At 43.6% G+C, this 17,979-nt stretch overlaps 1 protein-coding gene across 3 annotated transcripts in view; it reads right to left on the bottom strand.

Annotated features, from left to right (window-relative positions):
- Nucleotides 1-17,979, bottom strand: part of PDLIM7 (PDZ and LIM domain 7) — a 173,420-nt gene that overhangs the window by 82,730 nt on the left and 72,711 nt on the right. For 2 of the 3 annotated variants that reach the window (XM_040405480.1, XM_040405472.1), the window contains exon 5: nt 9,412-9,614. The exons of the other annotated variant lie outside the window; for it this stretch is intronic. In XM_040405480.1, coding sequence (XP_040261414.1) covers nt 9,412-9,614 — 203 coding nt within the window. The remainder of the gene's footprint in view (nt 1-9,411; nt 9,615-17,979) is intronic. 3 annotated transcript variants of the gene reach the window in all.

Below are 17,979 nucleotides of genomic sequence, written 5' to 3'. Positions count from 1 at the left end.
AAGCCTAAAGGTACTCGTTGGACTTTCGGCCCCTTTATGCACCTAGGCTGCAAAAAAATGTCACACATGTGGTATCGCCGTACTCAGGAGAAGTAGGGCAATGTGTTTTGGGGTGTATTTTTACATATACCCATGCTGGGTGAGAGAAATATCTCTGTAAATTGACAACTTTGTATTAAAAAATTTAAAAAGTTGTCATTTACAGAGATATTTCTCACACACAGTATGGGTATATGTAAAAATACACCCCAAACACATTGCCCTACTTCTCCTGAGTACGGCGATTCCACATGTGACACTTTTTTGCAGCCTAGGTGCGCAAAGGGGCCCAAATTCCAATGAGAATCTTTACGATTTCACAGGGCATTTTTTACGCATTTGGATTCCAAACTACTTCTCACGCTTTAGGTCCCCTAAAATGCCAGGGCAGTATAAATACTCCACAAGTGACCCCATTTTGGAAAGAAGACACCCCAAGGTATTCCGTGAGGGGCATGGCGAGTTCCTAGAATATTTTTTTTTTGGCACAAGTTAGTGGAAAATTATTTTTTTTTACAAAATTTTACATGTCCTCGCCATGCCCCTCACGAAATACCTTGGGGTGTCTTCTTTCCAAAATGGGGTCACATGTGGGGTATTTATACTGCCCTGGCATTTTAGGGGCCCTAAAGCGTGAGAAGAAGTCTGGAATATAAATGTCTAAAAAATTTTACGCATTTGGATTCCGTGAGGGGTATGGTGAGTTCATGTGACATTTTATTTTTTGTCACAAGTTAGTGGAATATGAGACTTTGTAAGAAAAAAATATATATATATCAATTTCCGCTAACTTGTGACAAAAAAAATAAAAATCTTCTATGAACTCGCCATGCCCCTCAAAAGTGATCTTTATAGCGCCGCAGCGATTTTACAGTGTTTTTGCAGTGATCAGAAAAATATATATTTCTGTCACTGCGGTGGGGTGGACTGAACGCAAGTGTGCGCACAAGATCAGGCTTGATCGGGCGAATACTGCGTTTTTTGTAGAGCCTATAGAACATGTCCTATTCTTGTCCGCAATTGCAGACAAGAAAAGGCATTTTCTATATAGTTCTGGCAATGTGCGGATCCGCAAAATGCGGAAAGCACATTGCCGGTGTCTGTGTTTTGCGGATCTGCGGTGTCCGTGTTTTGCGGATCCGCAAAACACATACGGACCTCTGAATGGAGCCTTACAGGGGGGTGATCAATGACAGGGGGGTGATCAGGGAGTCTATATGGGGTGATCACCCCCCTGTAAGGCTCCATTCAGACATCCGTATGTGTTTTGCGGATCCACGGATCCACAAAACACATACGGACATCTGAATGGAGCCTTACAGGGGGTGATCAATGACAGGGGGATGATCAGGGAGTCTATATGGGGTGATCAGGGGTTAATAAGGGGTTAATAAGTGACAGGGGGGGATGTAGTGTAGTGGTGTTTGGTGCTACTTTACAGAGCTGCCTGTGTCCTCTGGTGGTCGATCCAAGCAAAAGGGACCACCAGAGGACCAGGTAGCAGGTATATTAGACGCTGTTTTGATAATTGAAATTTGATTTTTGGGGTTAAAAAAAATCGCATCTACAGCCTGCCAGCGAATGATCGCCGCTGGCAGGCTGTAGATGTACTCGTTTACCTCCGGTTCCTGTGAACGCGCGCTCCTGTGTGCGCGCGTTCACAGGAAATCTCGCCTCTAGCGAGAGGACGCGCCGGCGCGTCCAGGAGGAACAACAGGGCTGCCGCCAGGATGCAATCCTGCGTACGGCGGTCCTGAGGTGGTTAATGGGTCCACGATCCGGCCGTTCCGCAATAAGATAGGACATGTTCTATCTTTTTGCGGAACGGAAGTACGGGACGAAACCCCACAGAAGCACTCTAGGGTTCCGTTCCGTGCTTCCGTTCCGCATCATTCCACATCTTCGGATTTGTGGACGCATTGAAGTGAATGGGTCCGCATCCGAGATGCGGAATGCACATGGAACAGTGCCCGTGTATTGCGGATTTGCAAATGCGGTCCGACATACAGCAACGGGACACCTAAGGTCGTGTGCAGGAGGCCTAAGACTGCTCAATGCTACTCACGATTGTGCTGGGTTTGTTGTGATTACAGCTTGTAGGTGCAGTTGCCGGCTGCGATCTTTAAGCTGAACTCCCGCAGCTCTCCGCTCCGTGTGCTCTAGCCCAATATCTTCAAGCTCGTGCGCTCAGGGTTTCACCGGCACGCTGGATGTTAGTCCAAGTTTTGTTCTTAGTCTTCGTAGTCTATAAATCACTGTCCGTAATGTCCACTTACTGGCTGCCACTAGACGCTTTTCAGAACCGTAATGTTCCTTCCTCAGTGGTATAGAATTAGAATGAATATAAAATGGGACTTTGTAGTGGGTTCTTTTAAACCGTTTCAGGTCAAATAAAAAAACTGGGCTGGATCAACTTGTACCGAGTCATGTTTGTTGTGTTCACATTATTAACATGGTGCGTTTTGTATTACTAGCAAGCTCTTGACATTTCTTTTTATCATGCCGCTAATATTAAGAGCTGTGACTTATCGTAATCAATAGTACCAACTTTATCATAGACAAATTTACATTGTATTAATTTGGACATAGCTTTGTTTGTACATAGTTTATACCTGCTCCCACTGACAACACAAGTGAATACAATTACTATAAGGCCTCCTGCACACGAACGTATTTTTTTGCGGTCCGCAAAAACGGGTCCCGTTTTTCCGTGATCCGTGACCGTTTTTTCGTCCGTGGGTCTTCCTTGATTTTTGGAGGATCCACGGACATGAAAAAAAAGTCGTTTTGGTGTCCGCCTGGCCGTGCGGAGCCAAACGGATCCGTCCTGAATTACAATGCAAGTCAATGGGGACGGATCCGTTTGACGTTAACACAATATGGTGCCATTTCAAACTGATCCGTCCCCATTGACTTTCAATGTAAAGTCTGGAGTCCCTTTTATACCATCGGATCGGAGTTTTCTCCAATCCGATGGTATATTTTAACTTGAAGCGTCCCCATCACCATGGGAACGCCTCTATGTTAGAATATACTGTCGGATATGAGTTAGATCGTGAAACCTCATTTCCGACAGTATATTCTAACACAGAGGCGTTCCCATGGTGATGGGGACGCTTCTAGTTAGAATATACTACAAACTGTGTACATGACTGCCCCCTGCTGCCTAGCAGCATCCGATCTCTTACAGGGGGCTGTGATCAGCACAATTAACCCTTCAGGTGCCGCACCTGAAGGGGTTAATTGTGCTATCATATCCCCCTGTAAGAGATCAGGGCTGCCAGGCAGCAGGGGGCAGCCCCCCCCCCCCCCCTCCCCAGTTTGAATATCATTGGTGGCCAGTGCGGCTTCCCCCCCCTTCCTCCCTCTATTATAATAATTCCTTGGTGGCACAGTGTGCGCCCCCCCGCCCCCCCCCCCCCTCCTCCCTCTATTGTAATAAATCGTTGGTGGCACAGTGTGCGCCCCCCCCCTTCCTCCCTCTATTGTAATAATTCGTTGGTGGCACAGTGTGCGCCCCCCCCCTTCCTCCCTCTATTGTAATCGTTGGTGGCACAGTGTGCGCCCCCCATTGGCCCCCCCTCCCTCTATAGCATTAACAACATTGGTGGCCAGTGTGCGGCCTCCCATCTACCCCTCCCCCCCCCGATCATTGGTGGCAGCGGGTTACTAGCAATAGTACAATAGTAAAAGATTCATACTTACCTGGGAGCTGCGATGTCTGCTTCCGGCCGGGAGCTCCTCCTACTGGTAAGTGACAGTTCATTTAGCAATGACACTTACCAGTAGGTGGAGCTCTCGGCCGGACACGAACATCGCAGCAGCCGGTAAGTATGAATCTTCTACTATTGTACTATTGCTAAGTAACCATGGCAACCAGGACTGTAGTAGCGTCCTGGTTGCCATGGTTACCGATCGGAGCCCCAGCGATTAAACTGGGACTCCAATCGGAACTCCGCTGCCACCAATGATGGGGGGGGGGGGGGAGATGGGAGGCCGCACACTGGCCACCAATGTTGTTAATGCTATAGAGGGAGGGGGGGCCGATGGGGGGCGCACACTGTGCCACCAACGAATTATTACAATAGAGGGAGGGAGGGGGGAGCGCACACTGTGCCACCAACGAATTATTACAATAGAGGGAGGGGGGGGGCCGCACTGGCCACCAACCTATTATTACAATAGAGGGGGGGGGCCTCACTGGCCACCAATGATATTCAAACTGGGGAGGGGGGGGAGGGTCTGCCCCCTGCTGCCTGGCAGCCCTGATCTCTTACAGGGGGCCGTGATCAGCACAATTAACCCCTTCAGGTGCCGCACCTGAAGGGGTTAATTGTGCTGATCACGGCCCCCTGTAAGAGATCGGGTGCTGCCAGGCAGCAGGGGGCAGTCTTGTACACAGTTTGTAGTGTATTCTAACTAGAAGCGTCCCCATCACCATGGGAACGCTTCTGTGTTAGAATATACTGTCGGTTCTGAGTTTTCACGAAGTGAAAACTCAGCTTTGAAAAAGCTTTTATACAGACGGATCTTCGGATCCGTCTGTATAAAAACTAACCTACGGCCACGGATCACGGACACGGATGCCAATCTTGTGTGCATCCGTGTTCTTTCACGGACCCATTGACTTGAATGGGTCCGTGAACCGTTGGCCGTGAAAAAAATAGGACAGGTCATATTTTTTTCACGGCCAGGAAACACGGATCACGGATGCGGCTGCAAAACGGTGCATTTTCCGATTTTTCCACGGACCCATTGAAAGTCAATGGGTCCGCGAAAAAAAACGGAAAACGGCACAACGGCCACGGGTGCACACAACGGTCGTGTGCAGGAGGCCTAAATGTGTGTATACTATTATCCCTTTCTGGGCAATATTTGTTAAATTTGCAGCGTTTATATAGTGCGTTTTATATCCATCGCTGTTTATGTATTTTATACAATGTATGTCATGATATAATGCCTATAACTGAAAAATAAACTATATTTGATATATCTCATTAGCGGATAGCTGTATATTATATCAGCCTTGTAGTGATACTATTCACACACTGCGTTTTCTCAACTTACTTTTTGAGTCACAAATTAATATAATTTCTTCAAATTGTTGTGTGTGTGCAATAGTAAACCACAATATTGCTATGACCTGCAAACAATTTACAAAAAAATATAGATAATTAAAAATAAAATAAAATAATTTATAACTTATTTATTTTTTTTTTATATATTTTTATAGTAATTTGTTTGCAGGTCATAGCAATATTGTGGTTTACTATTGCACACACACAACAATTTGAAGAAATTATATAAATTTGTGACTCAAAAAGTAAGTTGAGAAAATGCAGTGTGTGAATAATATCACTACAAGGCTGATATAACATACAGCTATCCGCTAATGAGATATATCAAATATAGTTTATTTTTCAGTTATAGGCATTATATCATGACATACATTGTATAAAATACATAAGAAACAGCGATGGATATAAAAAAAAAACTATATAAACGCTGCAAATGTAACAAATATTGCCCAGAAAGGGATAATAGTATACACACATTTATAGTAATTGTATTCAGTTCTGTTGATGCCTTTTGCATACCTATGTAAACTGATTTAACAAAAGACGCAAATGAACTGCTGAGAGCCAGCTATATTAATTTTTTTATTTTTTTAGAGTTCACTTATAATTGACTGGTTGCTGTTAGTAAGGCTAGGTTCACATCTGCAGAGAAATTTTTCTGTTGTGATATACAGATCTCACTGACAATAATGGGATCTCTTGGGTTTCTGTCATAGATTCGAGCCTTCTGACAGCACTTTGCACTTTTTTTTTTTTTTTTTTTTTATCGCCAGAATCTGCAATGGAGCTTCCGACCAGAACCTCCACTGCAGATATGAACGAAGATAGTTTTGAAAAGGGAGGTCAACTGGTTGGGAAAACATTACTTAAAGGGGATTATGCAGGATTTTAAAACAGATGTCCTATGCTTATGATAAGCCATCAATATTAGATCAGCGGGGGTTCTGACTCTTGACAACCCTGCTAATCAGCTGTCTGAAGTGACTGGGGCATTTGGGCGAGTGCTGCATTCTTTTCATTGTTTACATTGCTACGTACTTCACAATGCCATACTATTAGCAGCGGCTCTACTAGATATGTTAGCTTTCTCCTATTTAAGTGATCAGGTATTGCAGCTTTGTCTTATTCAGGTGAATAGGACAAAGCTGCATGAATCAGCACAGCCGTTACTAACAGTATGGCAGTACAGAGCAAAATAAACAATGAAGAAGAATGCTTAAACAGCTGATTAGCTTCAAACTTAGTTGGAATCTATCAATCTAACATTTATGATTTATCCTAAGGATAGGCCATCAATTAAAAAAAAAAACAGGATAACACCTATAGAGGGAAACTAGCAGGTGGTAAATGGTGTCCCATCAGAAGATACTATTTAACAGGTTGGTTAATGAAACCGTTTGCTGACAATAAGGAAATAACTAAAAAATTAGATCCCTAAACTCAGTGTCTCCAGATCTATTAAATGGTGTCTTCAGATCAAGCATAATTTTTTAGCTGACGGGTTCCTTTTACAGTGCCAACCTAGCATTACTTTTTTGGTACTATCAAGTCTATAAACTCTGCAATCTCTTTCCAAGGGCAGCCAGCAGAAAGTTAAAGGGCTTGTTAGAAAGTTAAAAATAAAGAAATAAAACGATGATGCCCGTGGCATTAGCACTACTGCAGCAGTCACACAAACGGCAAGTTATCAATGTCAGTCTGTAAACAACGGGGGGTCAGTGGAACATCTGCCCTGAATCAGAGGTTAGTTGTTTTTTTTCGTTTTCTTTAGCACATTTGTTTCTTTTTAGCTTTTTTTAACTTTTACAATCCATTTACCTTTCTGCTTGTTGCCATCGGAAAAATGCTGCTATTTAGGTACACTGTGCTGTCAGACAAGTATCCTCTCAGGTTTATTTTAAACTATGATACTCGATCACAGATAAATGTAGACCAAAACAACATGTAATTCACAAGAAGTTCACAAGTGTTCACAGTTAGTAAGCATTTTATGCAGATTTGAAGATTATAAACATGGAATATTGGTAGAAATTAAGAGTTTTCCTACCATGTACCATGTTATTTTTTTCCATGTACCGGTATTCTCTCAAATATTGGGATTTTAAGAGAAATCTTCCATTAGTACAGACCACTTATTACTGCTGTAGCATGCTTATCCCATACACCCTTCTACTACTTTGTTAGTCTTTTCAACCATTGGGGCAGATTCAGATGTGGCTTATTTTGCCGTCACAGATTTGTAACGTGTGCAGCCAAAACTGTGGAAGAAAATATGCCATGTGTGAATCTCCATGTAAGCTGAGCCACATGACACACTTCTTTTTGATTAGAGATATGCAAATAATTTCACGAATTTGCCCGTTACTCTATTAAATTCGGTAATGTTAACTCTTGAAATGGATTTACTTAACCCCTGATTGCTCTGATAACCATTAAAGGGGTTCTCTGGGAATTAAAAAAAAATAATTATTGAAAATATTTATAAAGACTGTCCCTGGTGTCGGACCCCAGCTGTGGAGTTATCTGGTGTCGGACCCCAGCTGATCTGATATTGATGACCTATCCTGAGGATAGGTCATCAATATTAAAAAGCCCTAACAACCCCTTTAAATATTACTTTAGTATCAATATATTCACAAATACCTTTCACTAGTTATTAAGCATTGTTTTGTCTGGGGAGCAATCATCAGGGGAAACAAAAGGGCCACTGCCTTATTAGTATACACAAAACCTGTCCTAATAATAATAATCTTTATTTATATTGCACCAACATATTTCACAGCTCTTTACAATTCAGGGGTTTATGTAGAAACAGTCATAAATGAAATAGCAACAGACAAGTCAATAATTAGAACGAGAGGAATGAGGGCCCTTCTCGCAAGAGCTTACAATCCATGGAGATAGGGGTGACACAAAAGGTAACAGTGCTTGTTTTGTACAATGGTCCGGCCATCTTAGAAAAATAGGGGCGTAGATATAAAGCTGCATGAGCCAGTCACCAGCCGATATCTGTAGTGCGTCTGGGTGCATGGGTGCAGTGGACAGTTTGGTGGAGGATCAGGTTCAGGAAAATGATGATAAATGGGCAATATATGGAGAGGCCTTAGATTAGGGGCTGTGATAGGCCACCCTAAAAAGATGTGTTTTTAGGGATCGCCTAAAACTGTGTATATTGTGATTTAACCTAATTTCTTGGGGTAGGGCATTCCAGAGAAATGGTGCAGCTTGGGTAGGGTGGTAGACAAAGATAAGGGAAGAGATGTAAAGGGGTAAAGCACTGTGGAGAGCTTTGTGGGTGAGAATGAGCAGTTTAAATTAGATTCTATATTGTATGGACAACCAGTGCAATGACTGGCACAGGGCAGAGCCATAGAATAGTGGTTAGTCAGACAGGTGATCCTTGCTACTGCATTAAGCATAGATTGGAAAGTCTGGTGTGGGGGAGGCCAATTAATAGTGAGTTACAGTAATCAAGGCGGGAATAGATCAGAGCAACAATGAGAGTTTTTGTTGTTTCCATAGTTTTTGAGGTGAAGGCGACATAAGTAGGCAAGAGATGAATATAGGGGTAAAGGAAATATCGGTGTCAAACATAACACTGAGACAGCGGGCGTGCTGTCTAGGCCACACATTGAGAGGGAGATATCAGGTTTAGGTAGGTTAGAAGATGGAGAGAACACAAGAAGTTCAGTTTTTGAAAGATTCAGTTTCTGATAGAGGGAGGACATGACGGAGAAGCTACTTCAGAACACTCATCCTCCACTCTGCTCTGCTTGTCAGGGATTATGATCCTGAATACAGCTAAATCTCTGTAGGAATGGAGTCCATGAGGAGACATGAAGTACAGAGAGGATGGTGGGGGTGTGGATAATGAGCAGCAGCACATGTGTGCAGTCTTCATTAACACAGCAGCACATTGCCACAGTCTGTCCTGTCCGTCCACTCTGTACTTCATGTCTCCTCATAAAAATTGATATTCAAAGAGATTCAGCTGAAGATCCTATCAGCTGTATTCAGGATGATAATACCTGACAAGTAGGAGAGCTTGTCCTGCTGTGTGATTAAGACAGGTTTTGCATGTACTAATAGGACGACAGCCATTTTATTTCCCCTGATGATTGCTCCACAGACAAAACAAGCCATTATAACTAATGTAAGGTATTTTGGAATATAATTATAATAAAGTAATATTTAAGTATTTTCATTTTCTTAATTCTTAAAGACCCCTTTTAAAGTGCAGCGTTACACTAACTGTTCATATACCATTACCATATACCATAAGACATTCACGTACCCGTTCTGCTGCTGGGCTTGGGGTGTCGAACTGTCGGTATAGGATGGTGGAGGGGGGTTGTATGTCACTGGCTTGGTAACCTGAGCTGCCCGAGAGTTGTCTGGGGGTGGTGTCCCAGCACCAAATGGCCGGGCGGTTTTGTTGAGAGATGCACTCGGTGAAAAGTTATACTTCACGCCTTGATTATCAGCAGTAATCACACCCTTTGGGAGAAGACAAGGGAACAAACCAGGCATCATGCAGCCATAATGAGCAACATCCAACCCAACCCACATTTACAGTTGCCTTATAATTTAGTGAAAATGTTATTAGAAGAGAGCCTGGCTGACTATGAGATTAGTGCATGCAAAGGTATAAGTAAGACAGGCATGGAGACATTTATTAAACTACTGCAAGAAGAAAAATGTGATTAGTTGCTATAGGCAAATCCTCCACATTTTCTTTCATTTAGTTCTGATAAATTTCCTCCATTGGGGCACAGAAAATGAGTCATGATAATCAAAAATCATAACGTGAAAAACAAGAAACTGTTACAATGTAACATAGCAATCAACATACCCATTGTAAAAAAAAAATCACCAATTATTTACTGGATTATCATAAAATCTATGTGTAGCTCCATTCACAAGAAACTAGCAGCACACTTCTCTTTTTAAATAAAAAAAAGGGGCCCGTTCACCTCTGTCCCCTCAGGCAGGTGCTCTAGTCCAGAAATTAAGACATCCCTCAAAGAAAATTCTAAATGGATAATTGTATTGGACTGGCACTCATATATGGAATATAAACATGGTTTATTGGATAAAATTAAATTAGAAGTAATGTCACCTGTCACAAATAATTTTTCAATAAAATACAATGTAAATACAATAAATCATATAATAAAATCTTAAAACATCAAAAATATGGTGCAGGGACCGATGACACTTCTCTTTTTACCAGATCAGGACACGGAGAATAACAAATCCTAATGGGCAGTAAAAGATGTTTTCTATTTGTTTCCGTTTCCAATTGTTTTATCAACTTCAATGGCAAAAGTCATGCGACAAAAGTGTGTCTTAACAATGACAATCATGTGTAATGTGCTTTTCTCACAGGGGCGACTCCCTGGGAAGTCAGTGGCTGCCATATAGGCGCACTGCTTTGTATGGTGCTGTAATAGTGCTGCCATAGAGATCCGTTTACTTCCAGAGATTCCGCTTGAATTCGAAAGTACTGTAAGTAAAGTAAGACAGGTTCCATCACACTGCATATGTAAGGTGGTGTTCTTGCTTAGAAGCATTAGAATATCTCCATACATATAAAACATGATGCTCCCTTTAAAACTCCATAATAAGTCATGTCTGAGTTTCAGTACCCCAAAAAACAGATCCTTGAGAGATAGATAGCTTCAATATGCATTATGTTTCTTTCACTCCCATCAATAGAGGGGGCTATTCTCATCTGCAAAAATGGAAAAGAATATGATCTGCAGTGAGATTCTCCGATCAGGCAGCCATAAGTAAAAAAATAAACGTGTGAATAACCTTCTTGACTTGTATGGGTCAGTGTGCTATCCGTTTTAAAATGGATAGCACACTGAAGAAAAATATGTGTGTGTGCATGAGACCTAAGCAAGCAACGCAGGCTCCAAGATAATGGCATTAGGCAAGTTTATATTGGCAATGTTTCCGGACTGTTCAACAAAGAAAGATTCTGTATTTGAATTAATGGTTTAAAATGGTTTAAAAACATTGGTGGAACGGAGCATCGGTAGAAAGGTTTTTGCGCATTTAGATGCCGTGATCTCGTTTGATCACGGCATCTAAAGCCTTTAAATACCGTGATCGGCCTTTTTGCCGGTCACGTTAATTAGCCTTAGGTTTCTGCTGTATGAAACAGTAGAAACCCATTGGCGATGTGTAAACATGGCGCCTGCTTGCACTTGCAGTGGACGCCATGTTTACACATCGCGAATGGGTTAAGTATAAAACACCCCCTTTGCCAATTTTACATATAAAATAGATAAACAATAAATAAATAAATAAACATATTAGATATAGCAAGCGTCCGAAAAGTCCAAACTGTTAAAATATAAAAAAATATCTCCTACGCGGTGAACATCGTAACAGAAAAAAAAAAATATTAAAACTGAGCGATTCGCCATTTTTTAGTCACCTTGTCCCCCCAAAAAATAGGATAGGACTGTTCTATTATGGGCCGGACGTTCCATAAAATGCGGAATGCACGCGGCTTTTTGGTGTTTTATTTTTTTCGCGAGGTATCGAATGGTATCGAGTATCGCAATACTTTTTTATGGTATCTGTCACAGCCGTTACCTCTGGCTGTGACTTTCTGTCTTTGCTCTTGCTGCAGTTCTGTTCCTGTGTGTTGTTTGTGGTTCTTTATGGGTTAACTCCCCTGTGTGCCTATTAGGAGTTAATCCTCTCTGTCTGCTTCATGGGTGTGGCCTCTCTGCTGCACTGACGGAATCTGTATATTTGGCTTAGTTTCCCTTAGTTCTGGGTCAGCTCTTCTTGTATGTGTTTGTCTTGTCCTTCTCTTGGTTTGTACTTTGTCTCCCATGCTGCTGACCCATGGGATCCGTGTCTGTCTATGTTCTGTGAGTTCGCCTTCTTGCTCATTGTCGTCCTTTCTCCTGTGTTTCTGTTATCAGGGTTGCCAGTTATGTTTGAGTTCCCCTGTGTGTATTATTATGTCTTTATTCGTCTGCCCTGATTTGTCTTGTCTGTCTTGTTTTGTACCTGTCTTCCCCTATTTTATATTCGTTCCTCCGTATGGAGGGTTCTGTCTCTGCGTTAGGGGTTATTCTGTTAAGCAAGCCCTTGCTGCAGCTTTCTTTGCTGCAGAGTGCCATGGGCAAGGCCATGCAGTTTACTACTGGTGGAGCAAGTCCTTCTCTGCTCATTGCCACTCCTTGTTCCTTGCGATGTACTCCTGCTTGTGTTATTAGTTGCCTTGTTTATATGTGCCTGTCTGTGTTATGTTTGCCTATGTACCGCCGGTACCTTCTGGTACCTGTTGTCCGGTCGTTCCTGCTGTCACTGTCTAGTCCACGCTCTGAAGTGGATCCTGGCAACTTCCCGCTGCAAAGTCTAACCCTACCATCTGAGGCCCTAGTGAATACCAGGAGTTGCTTAGTCACGCCCCTCTGAAGTATTACTAGACAGTGGCGCGGTGGGGGTTTCCTCCCACTGTGCTGACGGTACATAGAGTTCATGTTTTGTCTGTGCTGCCTTCCCTGGCCTTTTGTTTGTGCTATAAACTCTTGTGTGTCTGTACCTGATTTCCGTTTGTTTATTGCTTGACGACGCAGAGGTCTGTCGCTGGATCTCTAACTCGTGACAGGTATCGAAATCGAATAAAAATGTTGGTATCGTGACAACCTTAGTCAGGACAGGTGCGTCTTGCTCTCTGACATTATGCACACTAATTATATCTCAGTTCTTATCTTACTGATAAGAATGTGGCTTACATACCCGTATATACTCGAGTATAAGCCGACCCGAATATAAGCCGAGGCCCCTAATTTTACCCCAAAAAAATAGGAAAAATTATTGACTCGAGTATAAGACTAGGGTGGGAAATGCAGCAGCTACTGGTAAATTTCATTATGTGTATATAATGCACACACTCTACATTATATACACACATCTGCAAGAGGGTGACTCAGATTGATGGGAGTCTGACTCTGACAGGCCCAATAAGCATATTTAGGTATATATATGACAGTACAGGTCTTATCAAGTGTATTAAAATCATCTAAGTATCCCCCCATCCACCTTATAAATACCGAAAACTAAAGTTTTATAACCTGCTTGTCTCGTCTCCAATCTGCCCAAGGGGCGGCGTTTCATCTCAAAATGCGCCCAGCCAGCCGCTCCCAACTGCCGTTCTGAAGCCCCGCCCAGCTCATCAATATTCACTTCGCTGGGCGGCGGCTACAACTCTCCCCGACTCAAGATCCTGCGCATGGCCAATTCAATCCTCTGGGCACGTCCTCCGTCTAATCTTCAGCGCATGCGCCCGGCCGGGGTCACTTCGCGCCTGCGTACAGACAGTCTGCGTCTTAGAGGCCGCTGCAGCCTCTGCTTTATGCGCATGCGCCGGGCACTTGAGTCGGGGAGAGTTGTAGCCGCCGCCCAGCGAAGTGAATATTGATGAGCTGGGTGGGGCTTCAGAACGGCTGGATGCTTATTGGGCCTGTCAGTGTCCCTTTAACAGAGGTGCCGCGCGGATGTGCTGGGAGCTGACCGGAGTAGCTGTAAAGGTAAGTAACAGCTTCTCCGGCCCCCAACATGTCATGGTCTGTATTATGGCAATGTAAGTTGCCATAATACAGACCTAGACTCGAGTATAAGACGAGGGGGCTTTTTGAGCACAAAAATATGTGCCTCGAGTATATACGGTAAGTGTTGATGACCTCTCAGTAGTTTACAGATAAGGTATATTAGATGACAGGCGCAAAGTGAAAGCACCAGTCACAAAGTCAGAAAAACAATTAACCCATTTTGACATAATGGGTCAATATTTTCAATAAAGGACAATTAAAAATATGATTTTTAGGCAAAAATTTGTAAAATGCAATAATAAACAAAAATTGCCCCCAAAGGTGTACATGGCCTTTAACTAGTTCATTCTTTGTTTTCCTGTATAAATCTCCCACCTCTCCAGAACCTATGCAGCTCTGTACCCTTACATTTCCACCTCGTCATCAGACACTAATCAGGCACACATGCAATTTCTTCTTTGATCAGAACGCCTTTACTTGCTTCTCATTTTCTCAGTCATTAATGACTTTTTATATAAAACTTGGCCTCAGCCTGGGAATGGTCTTTTAAATGTTGCAGATGGCACTGTTATTTTGAACATATTATTTAAGGATGTGACTCAACTTCAGTGTCTCTTTCTCATGCATGTACATATTCAGCTTTTTCTATCCAGGTTAGATCCAGCTTGCCTTCCTTTAGTGGAGGAATTTTTATGAAATGTTTAGTTACTTGGCATTCTGATACATGGAATACCGTTCAACTAACTCAACCAAAATGAACTTTTGCGTTTTGTGAGAAAGCTGTTTCTTAAAGTCAGAAATGCCAAGGACTTTGCAGTCATATGTGAATAATGATCCACAGATCAATAATAACTTTAAGCATCTAAAGTGATTTGCTTTTTATTGCATTGACTACATGTTTTAATCAAATTAATGATACCTTGATAAAAAAAACATATTTTCAAAAAGAAGCCCAAACTTTTCCACTGCATATTTAAAAAAAATAAATAAATCGGCACATTCGTCTGCTTCTAAGCTAATGGGATTACAAATGTTCCAGAAGCAAGTGCCAGACTAAGGCCTCCTGCACACGAACGTATTTTTTTGCGGTCCGCAAAAACGGGTCCCGTTTTTCCGTGATCCGTGACCGTTTTTTCGTCCGTGGGTCTTCCTTGATTTTTGGAGGATCCACGGACATGAAAAAAAAGTCGTTTTGGTGTCCGCCTGGCCGTGCGGAGCCAAACGGATCAGTCCTGAATTACAATGCAAGTCAATGGGGACGGATCCGTTTGACGTTGACACAATATGGTGCCATTTCAAACGGCTCCGTCCCTATTGACTTTCAATGTAAAGTCTGGAGTCCCTTTTATACCATCGGATCGGAGTTTTCTCCAATCCGATGGTATATTTTAACTTGAAGCGTCCCCATCACCATGGGAACGCCCCTATGTTAGAATATACTGTCGGATATGAGTTAGATCGTGAAACCTCATTTCCGACAGTATATTCTAACACAGAGGCGTTCCCATGGTGATGGGGACGCTTCTAGTTAGAATATACTACAAACTGTGTACATGATTTCCCCCTGCTGCCTAGCAGCATCCGATCTCTTACAGGGGGCCGTGATCAGCACAATTAACCCCTCAAGTGCCGCACCTGAAGGGGTTAATTGTACTATCATATCCCCCTGTAAGAGATCAGGGCTGCCAGGCAGCAGGGGGCAGACCCCCCCCCCTCCCCAGTTTGAATATCATTGGTGGCCAGTGCGCCCCCCCCCCCCCCCTTCCTCCCTCTATTGTAATAATTCATTGGTGGCACAGTGTGCGCCCCCCCCCTTCCTCCCTCTATTGTAATAAATCGTTGGTGGCACAGTGTGCGCCCCCCCCCCTTCCTCCCTCTATTGTAATAAATCGTTGGTGGCACAGTGTGCGCCCCCCCTTCCTCCCTCTATTGTAATAAATCGTTGGTGGCACAGTGTGCGCCCCCCATCGGCCCCCCCCCCTCCCTCTATAGCATTAACAACATTGGTGGCCAGTGTGCGGCCTCCCATCTCCCCCCCCCCCCTCCCCGATCATTGGTGGCAGCGGTTTACTAGCAATAGTAAAAGATTCATACTTACCTGGGAGCTGCGATGTTCGTGTCCGGCCGGGAGCTCCTCCTACTGGTAAGTGACAGTTCATTTAGCAATGCGCCGCACAGACCTGAGGCTGTCACTTACCAGTAGGTGGAGCTCCCGGCCGGACACGAACATCGCAGCAGCTGGTAAGTATGAATCTTCAACTATTGTACTATTGCTATGTAACCATGGCAACCAGGACTGTAGTAGCGACCTGGTTGCCATGGCTACCGATCGGAGCCCCAGCGATTAAACTGGGACTCCGATCGGAACTCCGCTGCCACCAATGATGATGGGGGGGGGAGATGGGAGGCCGCACACTGGCCACCAATGTTGTTAATGCTATAGAGGGAGGGGGGGCCGATGGGGGGCGCACACTGTGCCACCAACGAATAATTACAATAGAGGGGGGGGGGGGGGCCGCACTGGCCATCAATGATATTCAAGCTGGGGAGGGGGGGGTGGTCTGCCCCCTGCTGCCTGGCAGCCCTGATCTCTTACAGGGGGATATGATAGTACAATTAACCCCTTCAGGTGCCGCACCTGAAGGGGTTAATTGTGCTGATCACGGCCCCCTGTAAGAGATCGGGTGCTGCCATGCAGCAGGGGGCAGTCTTGTACACAGTTTGTAGTGTATTCTAACTAGAAGCGTCCCCATCACCATGGGAACGCTTCTGTGTTAGAATATACTGTCGGTTCTGAGTTTTCACGAAGTGAAAACTCAGCTTTGAAAAAGCTTTATGCAGACGGATCTTCGGATCCGTCTGTATAAAAACTAACCTACGGCCACGGATCACGGACACGGATGCCAATCTTGTGTGCATCCGTGTTCTTTCACGGACCCATTGACTTGAATGGGTCCGTGAACCGTTGGCCGTGAAAAAAATAGGACAGGTCATATTTTTTTCACGGCCATGAAACACGGATCACGGATGCGGCTGCAAAACGGTGCATTTTCCGTTTTTTCCACGGACCCATTGAAAGTCAATGGGTCAGCGAAAAAAACGGAAAACGGCACAACGGCCACGGGTGCACACAACGGTCGTGTGCAGGAGGCCTAAAGGTGCCCAAACACATTAGATGAAAGTCAGGCAAACCTGACAATTTAGGCGGGACTACCAATTATCTAATGTGTATGAGGCATCACTGTCCCTGAATGGCAGAAGTCAGTGAGGGAAAGATATGGCATGTTGGATCTCATTATGCCTGATCCTTTGTTCCCACGGGAAAAGTCTGGAAACATATGCATGCTCTGGCCAGGCAGTTTGATATGTGTAGTTTAGCAGCATTTTAAGGGTTAGTAGCATTTTTATGAAATTAATAAAGTTTAACCCCTTCAGGACCCTGACATTTTTCACTTTAAAGGGACACTGACAGGCCCAAAAAGCATATTTAGGTATATATATGACAGTATAGGTCTTATAAAGTGTATTAGAATCATCTAAGTATCCCCCCTGTCCACCTTATAAATACAGTAAAATGAAGTTTTATAACCTGCTTGAATCCTGTTCAATCTGCCCAAGGGGTGGCGTTTCATCTCAACTTGCGCCCAGCCAGCCTCGCCCCAACTGCCGTTTGAAGCGCCGCCCAGCTCATCAATATTCACTTCGCTGGGCGGCGCACTAATCCGCACTAATCATATCGCGCCTGCGCACTAATTAACCCCTTTTGAGATGTAACAGAGCAGCGGAGGCCGATGTATTGGGCATGCGCCGGATCTTGCGTCGGGGACACTAGTAGCCGTCCAGCGAAGTGAATATTGATGAGCTGGGCGGCGCTTCAAACAGCAGTTGGGGCGAGGCTGGGCGCAAGTTGAGATGAAACGCCACCCCTTGGGCAGATTGAACACGATTCAAGCAGGTTATAAAACTTCATTTTACTGTATTTATAAGGTGGACAGGGGGGATACTTAGATGATTCTAATACACTTTATAAGACCTATACTGTCATATATATACCTAAATGTGTCATTTTATGTGGTGATAACTTTAAAACACTTTTACTTATCCAAGCCATTCTATTTTCTCGTCACATATTGTACTTCATGACAGTGGTAAATTTGAGTCAAAATATTTCATTTTTATTTATAAAAAAATACCAAATTTACCAAGAATTTGGAAAAATTAGCAATTTTCAAAACAGATAGTGATACCTCATAAAATAGTTATTACTTTACATTTCCCAT

Source organism: Bufo bufo, chromosome 1, assembly GCF_905171765.1.
Source record: "Bufo bufo chromosome 1, aBufBuf1.1, whole genome shotgun sequence".
Lineage (NCBI taxonomy): Eukaryota > Metazoa > Chordata > Amphibia > Anura > Bufonidae > Bufo > Bufo bufo.
Note: the sequence above shows the minus strand (reverse complement) of the source record. Positions and strands in the feature narration are given on the sequence as shown.